This window comes from Mastomys coucha, unplaced genomic scaffold, assembly GCF_008632895.1.
Source record: "Mastomys coucha isolate ucsf_1 unplaced genomic scaffold, UCSF_Mcou_1 pScaffold5, whole genome shotgun sequence".
Taxonomy (NCBI): domain Eukaryota; kingdom Metazoa; phylum Chordata; class Mammalia; order Rodentia; family Muridae; genus Mastomys; species Mastomys coucha.
In genome coordinates this window covers 96,761,609-96,777,604 of record NW_022196911.1, presented here as the reverse complement: position 1 = coordinate 96,777,604, position 15,996 = coordinate 96,761,609, and the positions used below count along the sequence as shown (strand labels likewise).

Below are 15,996 nucleotides of genomic sequence, written 5' to 3'. Positions count from 1 at the left end.
TCTTAGGGCCAGAAACTTGATTATTGGTGACTTACTACCACCTGCCTCCCCTGGTCACCTCACTCCCTACAGCTCCAACCCTTCACCCTCTGGAAAAAAAGCAGAGGGACTTCAAGGCTGTTGCACACCTCGGTTTAATGCATTAGGGTAGGTTGGACTGCCTAGGGCCTCTCCTGAGTCTCAGGGCCTGGCCTGTTTGGGCTTCAGCGGGAGGTAGCTACTTGTTTCCAACTCTTCCGTCCTCAGGAACTTTAAGGTTTCTTCACACTTCCGTTTTTTAAGGAGCCCTTAGTGCCTCTCCTGAGTTTCAGGCACTGGCCTGTTTGTGCTTCAGCGGTAGTTAGGGACTTGTTTTGTCCCCTGAACCACAGATGGCCAGAGGGGGTCAGGCTGCAGGTCATGGCTTCAGGATCTAAGGTCGACGGGAGCTGCATTTGTCGGTGAACACTCTGCTCCAAGCGGTAGCGGCCCCTGCTCGGGTCATTCGACTCATGTTGACGCTGGCCAGTCACCGTCAGGTTCTGGCCATCTATTCGCACCACCAAGTCCTCCGGAGCAAAACCTTGGGCATCCAATTTCATCTGGAAACTTGGTTGCTCACAGCCATTGCCCTGCGCCGCAGCCAGATCATCCTTGAGCAGCCTCACTGGTAGTGTGGCCACTTGATTTCGATCAGCAATGGCCACGCTGGGACATCGGGAGGCCGCCCGGTTTTCTCCGGGTTCGCACTGCCCGGTGGTGAAACTGCTCCCTACCCGCTGCATCCGAGAGTGTAACTGCTGCTTGGGGGCGCGAGGGCTTCCCAACCCCCCATCTGGGGCGGGTGCTAAGAGGAAGGGCCCGCCTACTCTTGTCATCCTGAAAGGCAAACGCTCAAATAGGATCTATCTTCTTTGCAAGCGAGGCTGCTTTTGTCCAGGACCTGCTTCTCCCTGGGCCCTTCTCTTACATCATAGGGCAGGAGGCTGAAGGAACGGGATAACCTGAATGTGCGGGATTACAGCTCCATCCCCGATGGGATTGAGCAGATTGAACAACCGGGTTGAAGAGGTCTGGCATGCTCTGCCCTACCCTGCCCTCTTAAGATTCGGGCCTGGGGCAAGGAAAATTTTTCCCTGGACTGAGCCAAAAGAGGGGGTCTCCCTGATCTTCCTGAAAGAACTGTCCCTCCCTGACCTTTCACAGTCCTGAACTAATACATGGGGAAGAAACTCGATCTTCCCCTCCCCCCTCCCCCCACTAAGGGGTGGGCAGGGAAAAAAGATGGAGATAGAAAGGATGGAAAGGGCCAGGCAGTGGTGGCACACGCCTTTAATCTCAGTACTTGGGAGGCAGAAGCAGGTGGATTTCTGAGTTCGAGGCCAGCCTGATCTACAGAGTGAGTTCCAGGACAGCCTGGGTAATACAGAGAAACCCTGTCTCGAAAAAACTAAAAAAGAGAAGGAGGAGGAGGAGGAGGAGGAGGAGGAGGAGGAGGAGGAGGAGAAGGAGAAGAAGGAGAAGGAGAAGAAGAAGAAGAAGAAGAAGAAGAAGAAGAAGAAGAAGAAGAAGAAGAAGAAGAAGAAGAAGAAGAAGAAGAAGAAGGAAGAAGAAAGGATGGAAGGGAATGAGGTCAGGAATCTTCGCTCCAGCTTCAAGGCTGGCTAGGCAAGCCATAAGTGGGGGACCACCCTCTTACCTCTGTATCTGCAGTGTTGGGCTGGCCCTGTCTCTCTGGTTCTTTAGTTCTCAGCACACACACACACACACACACACACACACACACACACACGAATGCCCGTGCACGAACACACATTCATCATCAGCATGGCCCACAACTATGTCTCTTTGTTCTTTTGAAAATAAAGCCGTTTCTGTTTAACAGCAACCTAAGTACAGAAAAAGCTGATTGTCAAAGTGAATTCATATGTGTGAACACCATAGTACAAATGCAGAATTAATGTTACATTTCATCTGTAATGTAGCCGCAAGTCTTAGCGGGCAGCCACAATGGGGCAGGCTTTTGCAATATGAGAGCCAACCACAGGTCCTGTTCTTCCACTTATTTATGCTGACTTTAAAAAGGTAGCATCCACAAATCCTCCAGGCTGCTAGTGTTCTGGGGTGCCTCTTGTCCCCAAGAGGATAGTAATTGACACTATCCTGGATGGCTTAAAAAAAGATTAGAATGAAGTAGTGGTCAACCTAGTATGCTCAATCAAGCGACATTTGGTTGTCTGGAACCAAGAAAAAAGGAAAGTCTGGAAGGCCAAAGGATGGGAAGCGGCAAAGGAAGACTACGACTCCCATCGTGCGCCGGGGCAGCGACGCCTGCGCACTGTGCGCCGGTTGCCCATGCGGCCCTAGGGCTGGGAGCGCGGCGCCGCTCCGCTGCGGGGGAGGCCATGGCGGAACCTTCCCAGGCCCCAAACCCGGCCCCGGTAGCGCAGCCCCGGCCCCTTCAGTCCCCAGCCCCTGCCCCAACTTCGACTCCTGCGCCCAGTCCGGCTTCAGCCCCCACTCCGGCTCCGACTCCGGCACCAGCGCCTGCCCCAGCTGCAGCCCCAGCTGGGAGCACAGGGACTGGGGGGGCCGGGGTAGGAAGTGGGGGGGATCCGGCTCGACCTGGCCTGAGCCAGCAGCAGCGCGCTAGCCAGAGGAAGGCGCAAGTCCGGGGGCTGCCGCGTGCCAAGAAGCTTGAGAAACTAGGGGTCTTCTCAGCTTGCAAGGTGGGGGCGGGGCCTAGGGCGAAGGGGGCGGGGCTTGGGGCATCCAAGGGCTGGCTGGGGTGGGAATCGGGGCGAAGCTCTTGCCGTAGAGCCGCCCTTGCGCTTGGGATACCCCAAGATAGCATCGGGACTGACATTTCCGCCTCCAGGCCAATGAAACCTGCAAGTGTAATGGCTGGAAAAACCCCAAGCCCCCCACTGCACCCCGCATGGACCTTCAGCAGCCAGCTGCCAACCTGAGCGAGTTGTGCCGTAGCTGTGAGCACCCCTTGGGTAAGGCAGGCACCATCTTTGGAGCTGGGGCGGAGGGCAGGAGCTAGGTCCTGTTTGAACAGGGTGACATAAGTACCACAAAGCTTCTTAGAGAAACCCGAGACTTTCTAAAGAAATATTGGGTAGGGAATAAATGTGACTGTCCCATGGAAGGAAAAAAGGAGATCTTCCCAGAAAAAGCAGGGAGCTACCAAGGGCTGATGGGAGAACTGAGAACACTGGGTCTCCCTGTCTGTCAAGAATTGGAGAATCAAAGGTGTGTCTCGGCTAGTTAGGAGGAGGTACAGGAATCAAGCCCCGTGGGGCTCTTCTGTTCTTCCCAACCCTAAAGTAACCATCTTGCAGCGGACCATGTGTCCCACCTGGAGAATGTGTCAGAGGACGAGATTAACCGGCTCTTGGGAATGGTAGTAGATGTAGAAAATCTGTTCATGTCTGTCCACAAGGAAGAGGACACAGACACCAAACAGGTCTATTTCTACCTCTTCAAGGTGAGCTCTTACTGAGTAAAGATGGTGAAGCTTTGGTGTGTGTTGGGAAATCTTGCTCTCGGAGCTTTACTACCCCTCTTTCTCCCCGTCCCTCTTCCTTACAGCTCCTTCGGAAATGCATCCTGCAGATGACACGGCCAGTGGTGGAGGGATCCCTAGGCAGCCCCCCATTTGAGAAGCCTAACATTGAGCAGGTAGGACAGGCATGTAGCAGGATTAAAGGCGACTTAAGTGGGTGGAGAGTTTGTTTTATTTCCTCAAGCTGAGAACAGGAGGGAGGTTCGAGGAAGGGACATGGTGTTTCCTGACCTCAGAATGGGTGTAGAAGTTGGAAGGGTCAGTGGTTCTCTTCACAGAGTCCCTTCTATTTGAGATGCCTCTGTCGGCTGTTCGTTCATACCTCCTGATTTTGTTCATACCTCCTCAGGGTGTACTGAACTTTGTGCAGTACAAATTTAGCCACCTGGCCCCCCGGGAGCGGCAGACAATGTTTGAGCTCTCAAAGATGTTCCTGCTCTGCCTTAACTACTGGAAGCTGGAGACACCTGCTCAGTTCCGGCAAAGATCCCAGTCTGAGGATGTTGCTACCTACAAGGTCAATTATACCAGGTAAGCCCAGGCAGGGCCTCATAGGGAAGGCTTATACAGCCAGTCTGGTGGTCCCCACCCTCACCTGCCATTCTACCTCCCCCAGATGGCTCTGTTACTGCCACGTGCCCCAGAGCTGCGACAGCCTCCCCCGATACGAGACCACCCACGTGTTTGGACGAAGCCTTCTGCGGTCCATTTTCACTGTCACCCGCCGGCAGCTACTGGAAAAATTTCGGGTGGAGAAGGACAAACTGGTGCCTGAGAAGAGGACCCTCATCCTCACTCACTTCCCCAAGTAAGGCTCGGTCTGGCCTATTGGGATTTTGCCCCAAATTCATGTCCTTGCTGTTGTCCCCTTTTTTCCAGGAAGGCTTCCTGGATTGGTCCCTCCTCTCCCTCCATGGGCCTTCTGGGATCTGGGTGTCTACTTGGCAGGTTTGCCCATGGCCCAGAAGCTACTTGCTAGTATTTGCTAGTCTGGGGATGGCAGGTACATGGCCCAAGCTAACACAACCTTCCTTTCCAACCCCCTGATAGATAGATAGATTGTTACTAATAGTTTCCTATGGGCACCTGTGTACAGCCTCAGAGCCTCAGAGCCCCTTCTACCACAGTGCTCTGAGAAGTCAAGAGTTTACTTCTGAGGTGAAGCCGTTACTCATCTCTGTGCTCTCTGTGCTGGTCCCTTCGCTATACATTTGCTTCTGTTGTGCCACATCTTCCCGTTTTAATCTGGGAACAAGCAAGCATATGGGAGCACGAGGTGGCAAGATTGGGTCATTCTAGACCAATTTGATAGAGAGAGGACTAAGGCCTAATTCAGGTGACTGGGGGCCCTGCCTAGCCACACTGTGTAAGATGGCATCTACTCAGACCCATTCTCCTTGGCCATACATCGTGACAAAATTGGGTCTCTGGTCTCTATCCTGGTTGTGTCCTATCCTGAGCAGGAGGAGACCTGATCCCCACTCAACAGACTAAGCTGCTGTCTCCTCCCACCCACTGAGAACAGGGTCTGTCTGTCTGGCATCTCATCCCTCTGGGGTCTGGCCCAGGCAACTCCTAATTGAAGGCTGGAGTCGTGGGACAGTTGCACCCTCCCTACAGGTTCCTGTCCATGCTTGAGGAAGAGATCTACGGGGCAAATTCTCCCATCTGGGAGTCGGGCTTCACCATGCCACCTTCGGAGGGGACACAGCTGGTGCCCCGGCCAGGTCAGTGGCACAATGGCTCCACAGGGTCTGCTTGGCCGCCCTGGCCTGCTGCCTCTGGGATAATAGTGGTGGGGTAGGGTAGCAATGGGAAGATACCTTGGGGCTCAGATAGGGCTGAGAGGGCCTGGATGCTTCTAAAGGCCCTGCCACGCCCTCTACACCACATCCTCCTCTCCCCATCCTTGATTTCTTCTCTCTTGCAGCCACAGTTAGTGCAACAGTTGTACCCAGTACCCCCATCTTCAGTCCTTCCATGGGCGGAGGCAGCAACAACTCCCTGAGCCTAGATTCCACAGGGGCTGAGCCCATGCCAGGTGGGTACTTGACCACTGACCACTAGCCCACATTCACCCTTCCCTCCACATTTCCTGCCATCCCAGGGTGACTCTGTCATCCTCCCCAGCAGGAGAGAAGAGGAAGCTTCCCGAGAACCTGACCCTGGAGGATGCTAAGCGGCTCCGTGTGATGGGTGACATTCCCATGGAGCTGGTTAACGAGGTCATGCTGACTATCACTGATCCTGCTGCCATGCTGGGGCCTGAGGTAGGCAGCCCAATCTGCCGACCTGTGGGGGAAGCATCCCCACCCCCCTGAGGCCCTTGCTTAACACCCTTCTCCTGCCTAGACGAGCCTGCTTTCAGCCAACGCAGCTCGAGATGAAACGGCTCGCCTGGAAGAACGGCGAGGGATCATCGAATTCCACGTCATTGGCAACTCTCTGACTCCCAAGGCCAACCGGCGTGTGCTGCTCTGGCTTGTGGGACTGCAGAATGTCTTTTCCCACCAGCTGCCACGAATGCCCAAGGAATATATTGCCCGCCTCGTCTTTGACCCGTGAGTCCCTGGGTACCCTAGCCCCAGAGCAGCTTGACTTCCCCATCCCACTACACTGGACAATCTACTAATTCCAAGGCTCCACCTTTCAATATTCCCTTCCTCTGTTCTTATCCGTGATAACACTTCCCTCTTTCAGGGCTGAGGGAGCTGGGGAGCAAGGAGAGGACAGGCGAGCTCCATGACTTGTCCCCTTTCTCTTAGGAAGCATAAGACTCTGGCCCTGATCAAAGATGGGCGGGTCATCGGCGGGATTTGCTTCCGCATGTTTCCCACTCAGGGCTTCACGGAAATCGTCTTCTGTGCTGTCACCTCAAATGAGCAGGTCAAGGTGAGCACAGTGCCCGACCGAGACCCCGTTCTGCCCCCTGCCTCTGAACATGGACCACGCCAGCCAAAATGCCAGGATGGCTGTGCCCCAGCCCTTCTCGTATTAACCAGACATTTCCACATACTTCCACAGGGTGGCAGCTTTATTTTGATAACTGATCATTGAGAAAACGCTGTTTTTTTTTAAAAAAAAAAAAAAGCACCACGATGAGCAGTGGCGGCTCATGCCTTTAATTCAAGCACTCGAAAGGCAAGAGATGGGGATCTCTGTGAATTTGAGGCCAGCCTGGTCTGCAGTGTGAGTTCCAAGTTAGCCAGGGCTGCACAGAGAAAGCCTGTCTTGAAGAAACAAACAAGAAAAAGAATGCAAATCAGCAATGATTTTTTTTTTCTTTTCTGATGTTGGGATAGAAGGCAGGGCCCTGTGCACACTAGGCAAATGCTCTACCACTGAGCTCTACTCTCAACAGTCAGTATTTTTATGTTAACCTTAGGGACTTTCTGTTTCAGAGAGAGGCTTGTGGAGCCAAATCCAGCCTTAAGCACACTGTGTAATCCAGGGGACCTTAGACTTGTGATCCACCTCTCCCTGCCTCCAGATTGCTGGGGCCACAGGTGTGCACCACCACACCAGGTCTTATCGATTGCTGGGGACTGAGCCCAGGTCTTTGTGCACTCTGAGCAGGTGTTCTGCCAAATGAGCTCCACCCCAAGGCAGCCACACTTTTAAAGTGAACCTCGGTTTCTTCACAGGAAGATTTCCATAACCTTGGGGAGTTGATAGTCCCAGCTTCTGTCTTTTTTCACAGCAAACTACTTTTGGGCTTTCATTCTCCAGTTTTGTGTACATTGTCTGTATGGTCCTGACACAAATGGACCTCTGTGACCCCTTTCTGTTCTCCCCCTTTATTCTAACGCCCCAGGTGTGGGGCCAGCAGCTGTGTCGGGTTGGAGCCCAGTTCTGCTGTGTTCGTGATCCACTGACCTCAGACTGTTCTTTGTGTAGCTGACTCTCAGGGGTTTTTGGTATTGTTTTTCCTGTGAAATGGGGCTTTTAATACCTGGTCTTGGACTAACTGTCAAATGGGTCTTTGAAGAATCAAGTGCTGAGTCTGGCCCTGAGCAAGCACCTAGAAATCCTTCATTTTCTCTCCACAAACTCTGATCCTCTGATAGCCCACCTGTCCTTTCTGCCTTGGCTTCCCCTTCTCCTTTCCACCCTGTCCCATCTTCCCCACAGGGCTACGGCACCCACCTGATGAACCACCTAAAAGAGTACCACATCAAACACGGCATCCTTTACTTTCTCACCTATGCCGATGAATATGCCATTGGCTACTTCAAAAAGCAGGTAAGCCCTTGGTCTCACCACACCTGCTGCCTGGAGCCCTGATTTGTGTGCAGCTAGCATCCAGTAGTAGAGTTCCCCCTGGCGCTGATGAGAAAGGGCCAGCCTACCCCTTCCTGTTTTCTCCCTACCTTTGCCACCAGTGAAGAACAAGGCCAGGGATTGGAAGATCCTTTTGGGGTTTGCAGGAGGTGAGAAGCAGGCGGCCTGCAGCCTTTACAGGGGCAGGTGGAGTTCTCACACTGCTACCCCGATGTTCAGAGATGTAAGAAGAGACTCTCTTTGCACTGTCTCTGTTACTTCTGGAGAAGTGGCTGTGAACATTGGAGAATCCTTGCTGATGGACTGTGTCTTAACTCTCTACTCATCTAGGGTTTCTCCAAGGACATCAAAGTGCCCAAGAGCCGCTATCTGGGCTACATCAAGGACTATGAAGGAGCGACGCTGATGGAGTGTGAGCTGAATCCCCGCATCCCCTACACAGAGCTGTCCCACATCATCAAGAAACAGAAAGAGGTGTACATGTGTCTCCATAGGGATTTTGTGGGTGTGCACAGGGGAGTTAATGTACAGAAACAATGTAGTATGTGTATGTATATGTGTGGTAGAGACAAAACAGGCCTTAGATTCCTGCCCTGCCTTTTAGAAAAAGCCAAAAGTAAATGTTACCATTTACTGAGCACAGTTTGGGGGTGACTGGGCCTGAGTTGGCCCCCTCAGACCCTTGCTTCCTCAGATCATCAAGAAGTTGATTGAGCGCAAACAGGCACAGATCCGCAAGGTCTACCCTGGACTCAGCTGCTTCAAAGAGGGAGTGAGGCAGATCCCTGTGGAGAGCGTCCCTGGCATTCGTGAGCAGAGGCCTTGGCTGAAAGGGCAGGAGGGCATTCTCGGGGCATGGGCAAGCATTCTGAGGGATGTTTTCTCCCCCTTTGCAGGAGAGACAGGCTGGAAACCACTGGGAAAGGAGAAGGGGTAAGTGTTCAGTCAAGGGGAATGAACATGGGAATCGGGTGGGGGATGGGGTGGGAGGGGGATAGGGCAAAAAGGACCCAGATCTCAGACTCGGTATCTGTCATTTCCAGCAAGGAGCTTAAGGACCCTGACCAGCTGTATACGACCCTCAAAAACCTGCTGGCTCAGATCAAGGTGGGAGGCCAAGGGTCCTCTTGTCGGTAACCCAAGTGGGTGGCAGTCTTCGGTTGGGCAGTGAACACTGGACCTGTCCTCAGCTCCTCTGTTGTCTCTAGTCACACCCCAGTGCCTGGCCCTTCATGGAACCTGTGAAGAAGTCAGAGGCTCCTGACTACTACGAGGTTATCCGCTTCCCTATCGGTGAGGACCCTTGTACTCACTTCCCCAACATGTGCCCGCAGTCTACTCCTGTCTGTGCTGAGTCAGGTATCCACCATGGTGGGTAGCCCCAGTTATATCCCTTCACCTCTTAAGTCATGTGCCTTCTCCCTTGTGACCCAGACCTGAAGACCATGACAGAACGGTTGCGCAGTCGCTACTACGTGACCCGGAAGCTCTTTGTAGCTGACCTGCAGCGGGTCATTGCCAACTGCCGGGAGTACAATCCCCCAGACAGTGAATATTGTCGCTGCGCCAGTGCCCTGGAGAAGTTCTTCTACTTCAAGCTCAAAGAAGGAGGGCTCATCGACAAGTAGTCCCCAGCTAGGATCTGCAACATCCACCTCTATCTCCTCAGATCCGTTTGGGTGCTCCTGGCCCCACTCTCTGGACTCAGCAGGAGAAACTCCAGCCAGGGCCCCCAGATCTTGCAGACTTTTCAGCTAGCAGGCACTTACTCCCAAGCCTGCAGCTCCCTTCCCACCTTCCTTGCATCTGACCTTGGGGAGATGTCTGGTCTGGGGCTAGCCCCTTGTAGAATGTCTGGTGGCCAGGGGATGAACTGTTGGTCCTGATAGAGCCATGCAGGCTGAGCATCCTGAGCCTGGTCCAGGTGCCTGTTTCCCAGGGCCAGGACTATTCAGTGAGTAGCCTCCACACGGAAACAGCCCAGACTGGAGGAACCATGAGGGGCCTTGGCTTGTCCTACACTGTTGTCCATCTGCCCCCCAGGGTTGGGGGCAGGAGGACCATTCATTCCTTGGTATTCATCCCTTGGAGGGAACAATAAAGCTTTTTTTTTTCCCCGTGTGATTGTTTTTGGGGGGGGTCCAGCCTCAGACTCAGCAGACTGGCCCTTCTTCCTCCAGTCCTCACCCTTCCAACCTGAAAACATAACTTCAGGCTACACTGGTGCCACTGACCCCTGCAATATACCGTGGGGTGATAGACCTGGCTGGCTGCCATCCCTCGCCTTTTATGCTTCCATACCTTCCAGTCCGTCTCACCTGCAGAGGGAGAGCAAGAGCTTGTCCTTAATGCCTGCCTACTCCCTGACTCCTGGTCCAGGAAATGGGCAGCCACGGTCAGCACCTCCAGGCCTTAAGCTCAGCCCAGATGGGCAGGGTTACTGTCAACTGAAAACATGAGGAAATAGAGAACCCAGGAGCAGTGGCAGCCTATTCCTGTCGGCATCTCTCTTGCCAATCTCTGATTTATTTTTTTATTTTTTTATTTTTTTTTTTGGTGGCTGGGCTGGCCTCCAGCTCTGTCTGGCTCCTCCCCTTGTTTTCGGTTTCATTTCTATTCACTGAGCCTGGGCTTTCCAGAGCTTCAGATGCCTTAGCAGAGACCAGGCTAGTCTGCGATTTCATTTCAAGCCCCATCCTAGTGCTGGCAGTGCAGGTTCGAGGTAGGTACCTATGAGTTCTTGGCTAAGAACAGCCTCTGCAGCTTATTGGGCTGGCCGGGAGGAAGGGGACTAGATGAGTTCTGATCCCTCTGCCATTCCAGAATGGAGCTGCGGCCCTACCAGTGGGAAGTGATCTTACCTGCTCTAGAGGGCAAGAATATCATTGTATGGCTGCCCACGGGTGCCGGGAAGACCCGGGCAGCTGCCTTTGTGGCCAAGAGGCATCTAGAGACAGTAGACAGAGGCAAGGTGGTGGTACTGGTCAATAGGGTGAGTGGTCTGCCCTTCCCTAAGTGGGGTCTCTTGGCTCATCTTTTCTAGACTACAGCTCTGCCAGATCTTCTCACCTTGGTTCAGGAGATGGCTGGGTCCTGAACCATGTCCTGCCATCTTGTTCCTCCCAGCTTCCCCCACTCCAACTCCCAACAACTGCCATTTCCCACCCCCACCCCAATCCAGGTTCTCTTCGTTACTCTTCACTCCCAGGTGCACTTGGTGAACCAGCATGCTGAGGAGTTCAGGCGCATGCTGGATAAACGCTGGACCATAACAACTCTGAGTGGGGACATGGGGTCCCGAGCTGGCTTTGGCCTAATGGCTCGGAGCCATGACCTGCTCATTTGTACAGCAGAGTTGTTGCAGTTAGCACTGAACAGCTCTGAGGAGGACGAGCACGTAGAGCTCACAGGTGAGGAAAAAGCCATAACCTGGTTACAGGATGTGCTCCTGGGCAAATAAGCCCCCTTCCTCTAGCTGAGCTTCAGTTTCCTAGCCTGAAAATTGAAGATAAATCGTTCCTAGCTGCTCCTTGTCTGGGACCCCGCCCAAAGTAGGGAAGGGAAGAGAAAGTCTTCAGACAAGAATGGGGATTTCACAAAAGTGAAGCTAGGAGGAAGAAGAGCCAGCTGCAGCTTTACAACTTGTCTCTCACGCGCCCCCAGAATTCTCGCTGATTGTGGTGGACGAGTGTCACCACACCCACAAGGACACCGTCTACAATACCATCTTGAGCCGGTACCTGGAACATAAGCTGAAGAAGGCAAAGCCCCTCCCCCAGGTCTTGGGGCTCACAGCCTCCCCAGGCACTGGTGGGGCCACCAAGCTCCAAGGGGCCATTGACCACATCCTACAGGTCAGCTGAGCCCCTCCCACCATACATCCATGCTTGTCCTGCCTCCCAGTCCTACCAAATATACCCTTTCAGACTGTGGCTACACTGGTCTCTTCAACTACCTTAAGCATATAAGGCTTGTGGGACCCTTTGGACTTACTATTCCTTTTGACTGGAATGCCCTTGCTTTTGAACCTCCATCAGATTCCTTTTCACCATCCAGCAAATACCCCTGTCATTATCACAGTCTCCCCTGGCCATCCCCACTACTTTGTCGTAGAGCTAGTTTTCATTATTTAATTATTTTCGGAGTTTGTTCACACTACAAACTGGAAGCTGTTTGAACTCTGAACTATGAAAATGGGAACTGCTTGTTTTCTTTCTTTAAAGATTTATTATGTGTACAGCTTTCTGCCTGCAGGTATGCCTACAGCCAGAAGAGGGCAGCAGACCTCATTATAGATGGTCATGAACCACCATGTGGTTGCTGAGAATTGAACTCAGGACCTCTGGAAGAGCAACCAGTGCTCTTAACCTCTGAGTCATCTCTCCAGCCCTCTTTGCTGATTTTCTTTCTTTTTTTTTTTTTGGTGGTGGGATTAGGGGATGGGTTCTGAGATAGGGTTTCTCTGTATAGCCTTGGCTGTTCTGGAACTCACTCTGTAGATCAGGCTGGCCTCGAACTCAGAAATCCATCTGCCTCTGCCTCCCAAGTGCTGGGATTAAAGGCATATTAGGCACTCACAGTAGTGAGTATTAGGTACTCACAGGACGCACTTCAGACTTTTTGAAATGAATCCCAATTTCCAGTGGCCCTGCCTCAGGCTTTCCTATCCTTAGCCAGGACCCCACCTCCCTCAAATTCTGCCTGCTTCCTCTTTCCATGATGCCTCTCTGTTGCCTCTAGCTCTGTGCAAATTTGGATACGTGCCACATTATGTCACCAAAGAATTTCTACTCTCAGCTGCTGACGCATAACCCAAAGCCCTGCAAGCAGTATGACCTCTGCCAACGGCGCACACAGGTGTGTGAGGAGTCACGGGGCAGGCTTGGGGTCTGGTGCCGAGTTAAGGCACCTAGGCATAGGCCCTGACTCCACCTTCCCCAGCTCTTGTCACTTCAGGCCCCTTGCCCATGCCTCTGTTGCTCCAATCTGCTTTTTATGTGCTTTGAGGTGCCCGCAGCCCAAGTCCATAGCCTACTGTGCAGATTGGCCCATTGAACTGTCAAGCCGTGAAGCTGGGGTGCTTGGTGTCGAGGCTGGACTTGTTCTCTCCCTTAGTACTGACACTCACTGATATCTAATGACAGGACTGACCCAGGGCTCCGAATCACTGTGCCCAGACCATGAGGCAAAGGTATAATATAGGTGAGACAATAAGAACTGCATACAGGGATCTGATCCCTTTCTCCAGGGATCACACCCAGGACTTTGAAGTTCTCACTCTCAAGGAAGTGCACTGAATGAGTCCTACATAATACCTAAGCCTCCCATGAGTATGGGAATCCCCTCATCCCCTCACTCCTTCTTGCTCAGGATCCTTTTGGAGACTTGCTAAAAAAGCTTATGAACCAAATCCACCAACAGCTAGAGATGCCTAACTTGAAGCAGCAATTTGGAACCCAGATGTATGAGCAGCAAGTGGTACAGTTGTGCAAGGATGGTGAGAGGGACAGTTTGGGAGCCTGTCTGGGCAGGGGGGTGGGGCCTTTAGGGGCAGAGTTTCTACACTCGAGGCAGGGTCTGTCTGGGTGGAACTTTGAGGGATGGAAGAGCCTCCAAACTGACCCTGTACCTCTTTCCTGCAGCGGCAGAGGCTGGGCTCCAGGAACAGCGGGTGTATGCGCTGCATTTGCGGCGCTACAATGATGCACTATTTATCCATGATACTGTCCGTGCACAGGATGCTCTTGACATGTTGCAAGATTTCTACGACAAAGAACGCACCACAAAAACACAGATGGTGCGTGCTGAAAGCTGGCTGCTGGAGCTGTTTGATGGTGAGGCATAACAGGGTTGCAGCTGCTTGAAAGCTTAAGGTCATTTGTCATTTGTAGCTAGGTAGCTAGCTACCAGGACCCAGGGAGGGTCCTGAGTCTCTATTTTCCTAACTAAACCAACCCTAAAGCTGCTAGTCTGGTTATTAACAGAGATATTTTAATTTCTTACTACACTGATTGATTGATTGATTGATTGATTGGGGAGAGAAGGTGTATTGGTGTGTGTACATGTGCCACAGCAGCACATGTAGAGGTCAGAAGATAGCTTTTAGAAGTTTGTTCTCTCCCTCTAACGTGGGTGCCAGGGATTGGAATCAGGTTGTCAGGCTTAGTAGCAAATGCTTTTTCATTCTGAACCATCTTGCCAGCCCCCAAAAAAGATATTTTATTAAAACAAAGGGTATAACAGGACTCTCTCAGACCCACCAGTGATATAAACAATCATACAGAGGCTTTTAAATATTTTTAACCTATTTTTTTAAAGAATTATTTATTTTATGTATATGAGTATATGAAGACTGTAGCTGTCTTCAGACACTCACCAGAAGAGTGCAACCGGTCCCATTACAGATGATTGTGAACCACCATGTGGTTGCTGGGAATTGAGTTCAGGACCTCTGGAAGAGCAGTTAAGAGTGCTCTTAACTGTTGAACCATCTCTCTAGCCCCCACTTTTTAATATTTTAAAGCTTAGGCCTTTTAGTTAGGGCAGTCCCCCTGCCAGCTATCTTATCCCAGCCAACTTATCCCAGCACTATGTCCCACCCGGGGCTACCCGGGGCTAGCCCTACCTCTCTACTCCGCTCTGGTCCATTCACCTCTGTGTCTACTGCTGAATCTCTTGTGTTTCACTCTTCTTCCGGTCTCCTTCCCTCTCCCTCCCCTCCCCTTCCTCTCTTTCTCCCCACTTTCTCCCTCTCCCTCCCTTCCCCCTCCCCCCCTGAAGTTCCTCCTTCCACTTTCTGCCCAGCTATTGGCCATAAAGCTTGTTATTACAGCCAATCAAATACAAATACAACTTTAGATTGCCTCTAGGCTAGTAAGGAAAGACTAATATTTATACAAATTCGAAGCTGGAGATGACCCATAGAAATAACAATACTGGGGCTGGAGAGATGGCTCAGAAGTTAAGAGCACTGGCTATTCTTTCAGAGGTCCTGAGTTCAATTCCACATGATGGCTCACAACCATCTGTAATGAGATCTGATGCCTGATTCTGGTGTGTCTGAAGACAGCAACTGTGAAATCAAATAAATAAATCTTTTTAAAAAAAAAAAAGAAAAAAAGAAAGAAAGGAAGGAAGAAATAAAAAAGAAAGAGCAAAAGAAAGAAAGAAGCCTGGCAGTGGTGGTACACACCTCAAAGCCAACAAATAAGCAACTTCAAGCCGGGAGGTGGTGGTGCACGCCTTTAATCCCAGCATTTGCGAGGCAGAGGCAGGAGGATTTCTGAGTTCGAGGCCAGCCTGGTCTACAGAGTGAGTTCCAGGACAGCCAGGGCTATACAGAGAAACCCTGTATCGAAAAAACAAAACAAACAAACAAAAAAAAAAAAAAAAAAAAAAAAAAAAAAAAAAAAACAAAGAGAAAGAAAGAAAGAAAATAAAGAAAAAGAACAAAGAACAATACTGAGATCCTGCCAGCATTCAGCTCTCTGCTGGTACAGAATTAACAATTGAAAATATAGATGCACACCTTCACACAATGTCCCCCAGTAATAGCATGGCTCCATGGACCTGAATTCAAACTCCAGAAACCCACTTAAAAATCAGGTGCAGCCAACTTGTCATCCCAGTTCTGGGGTACTGAGAACACCAGGATCACTAGGGCTTGCTAGACAATTCTTACCAATAGAGAACTCTGGTTTCAGTAGTAGACCATGTCTCAAAAAACTTAGATGCTCAGTGGGTAAATGTCCTTGCTGTAAAACCTTTCTGATCTCTCAAACCCACATAAGAGAGAAGAATGCAATCCACGCCCTCACCATGCATGCCATACGTGCACATGGTAACAAATAAAAACTTAAAAATAAGATTGAGAATTATAGTTGCCTGATGTGCCCCCCAACACACACACAAACACACGTATGAACATATATTTACACACATACCCCCCCCCAAAAAAAGGTGGTCCATCAAAATCTGGCTTGAAGCTATCCTGGTATCAGAGATCAGTTTAAAGAGCTCAAAGACCAGATGGTGGTAGCACATACCTTTAATCACAGTGCTCAGGAGACAGAGGCAGGCAGATCTCTAAGTTGGAAGCTATTCTGGTCTACAGAGTGAGTTCCAGAATAGCCAGGGCTACACAGAGAAAGCCTTTCTCGGGGGGG

At 51.4% G+C, this 15,996-nt stretch overlaps 3 protein-coding genes across 4 annotated transcripts in view; 2 read left to right on the top strand and 1 right to left on the bottom strand.

The window, feature by feature from the left end:
* Positions 1-116: 116 nt before the first annotated feature.
* On the bottom strand, positions 117-795 carry Hspb9 (heat shock protein family B (small) member 9). The gene has a single exon (XM_031352261.1). It carries the CDS (start codon positions 762-764, stop codon positions 252-254), a length of 513 nt encoding a protein of 170 aa, XP_031208121.1. The 5' UTR covers positions 765-795; the 3' UTR covers positions 117-251.
* A 1,532-nt stretch (positions 796-2,327) lies between these two features.
* Positions 2,328-9,948, top strand: Kat2a (lysine acetyltransferase 2A). Of its 2 annotated transcripts, none has more exons than XM_031352609.1 (18): positions 2,328-2,708; positions 2,858-2,981; positions 3,327-3,472; positions 3,577-3,666; positions 3,900-4,081; positions 4,167-4,358; positions 5,171-5,277; positions 5,481-5,591; positions 5,684-5,820; positions 5,903-6,111; positions 6,316-6,442; positions 7,682-7,792; positions 8,162-8,305; positions 8,526-8,640; positions 8,728-8,764; positions 8,875-8,938; positions 9,040-9,124; positions 9,266-9,948. In XM_031352609.1, the coding sequence occupies exons 1-18, from the start codon at positions 2,385-2,387 to the stop codon at positions 9,457-9,459; spliced, it is 2,499 nt and encodes an 832-aa protein (XP_031208469.1). In that variant the 5' UTR covers positions 2,328-2,384; the 3' UTR covers positions 9,460-9,948. The 2 variants fall into 2 exon arrangements, with proteins under 2 accessions (XP_031208469.1, XP_031208468.1); XM_031352608.1 differs by having other exon boundaries at positions 5,681-5,820.
* Positions 9,949-10,269: 321 nt separating this feature from the next.
* The window catches only part of Dhx58 (DExH-box helicase 58), a 13,407-nt gene continuing 7,680 nt past the window's right edge, over positions 10,270-15,996 (top strand). Inside the window, exons 1-7 of the mRNA XM_031352610.1 lie at positions 10,270-10,553; positions 10,655-10,823; positions 11,040-11,241; positions 11,495-11,685; positions 12,572-12,688; positions 13,202-13,328; positions 13,474-13,665. Of these exons, the coding sequence (XP_031208470.1) occupies positions 10,656-10,823; positions 11,040-11,241; positions 11,495-11,685; positions 12,572-12,688; positions 13,202-13,328; positions 13,474-13,665 (997 nt within the window). The 5' untranslated portion in view covers positions 10,270-10,553; position 10,655. The remainder of the gene's footprint in view (positions 10,554-10,654; positions 10,824-11,039; positions 11,242-11,494; positions 11,686-12,571; positions 12,689-13,201; positions 13,329-13,473; positions 13,666-15,996) is intronic.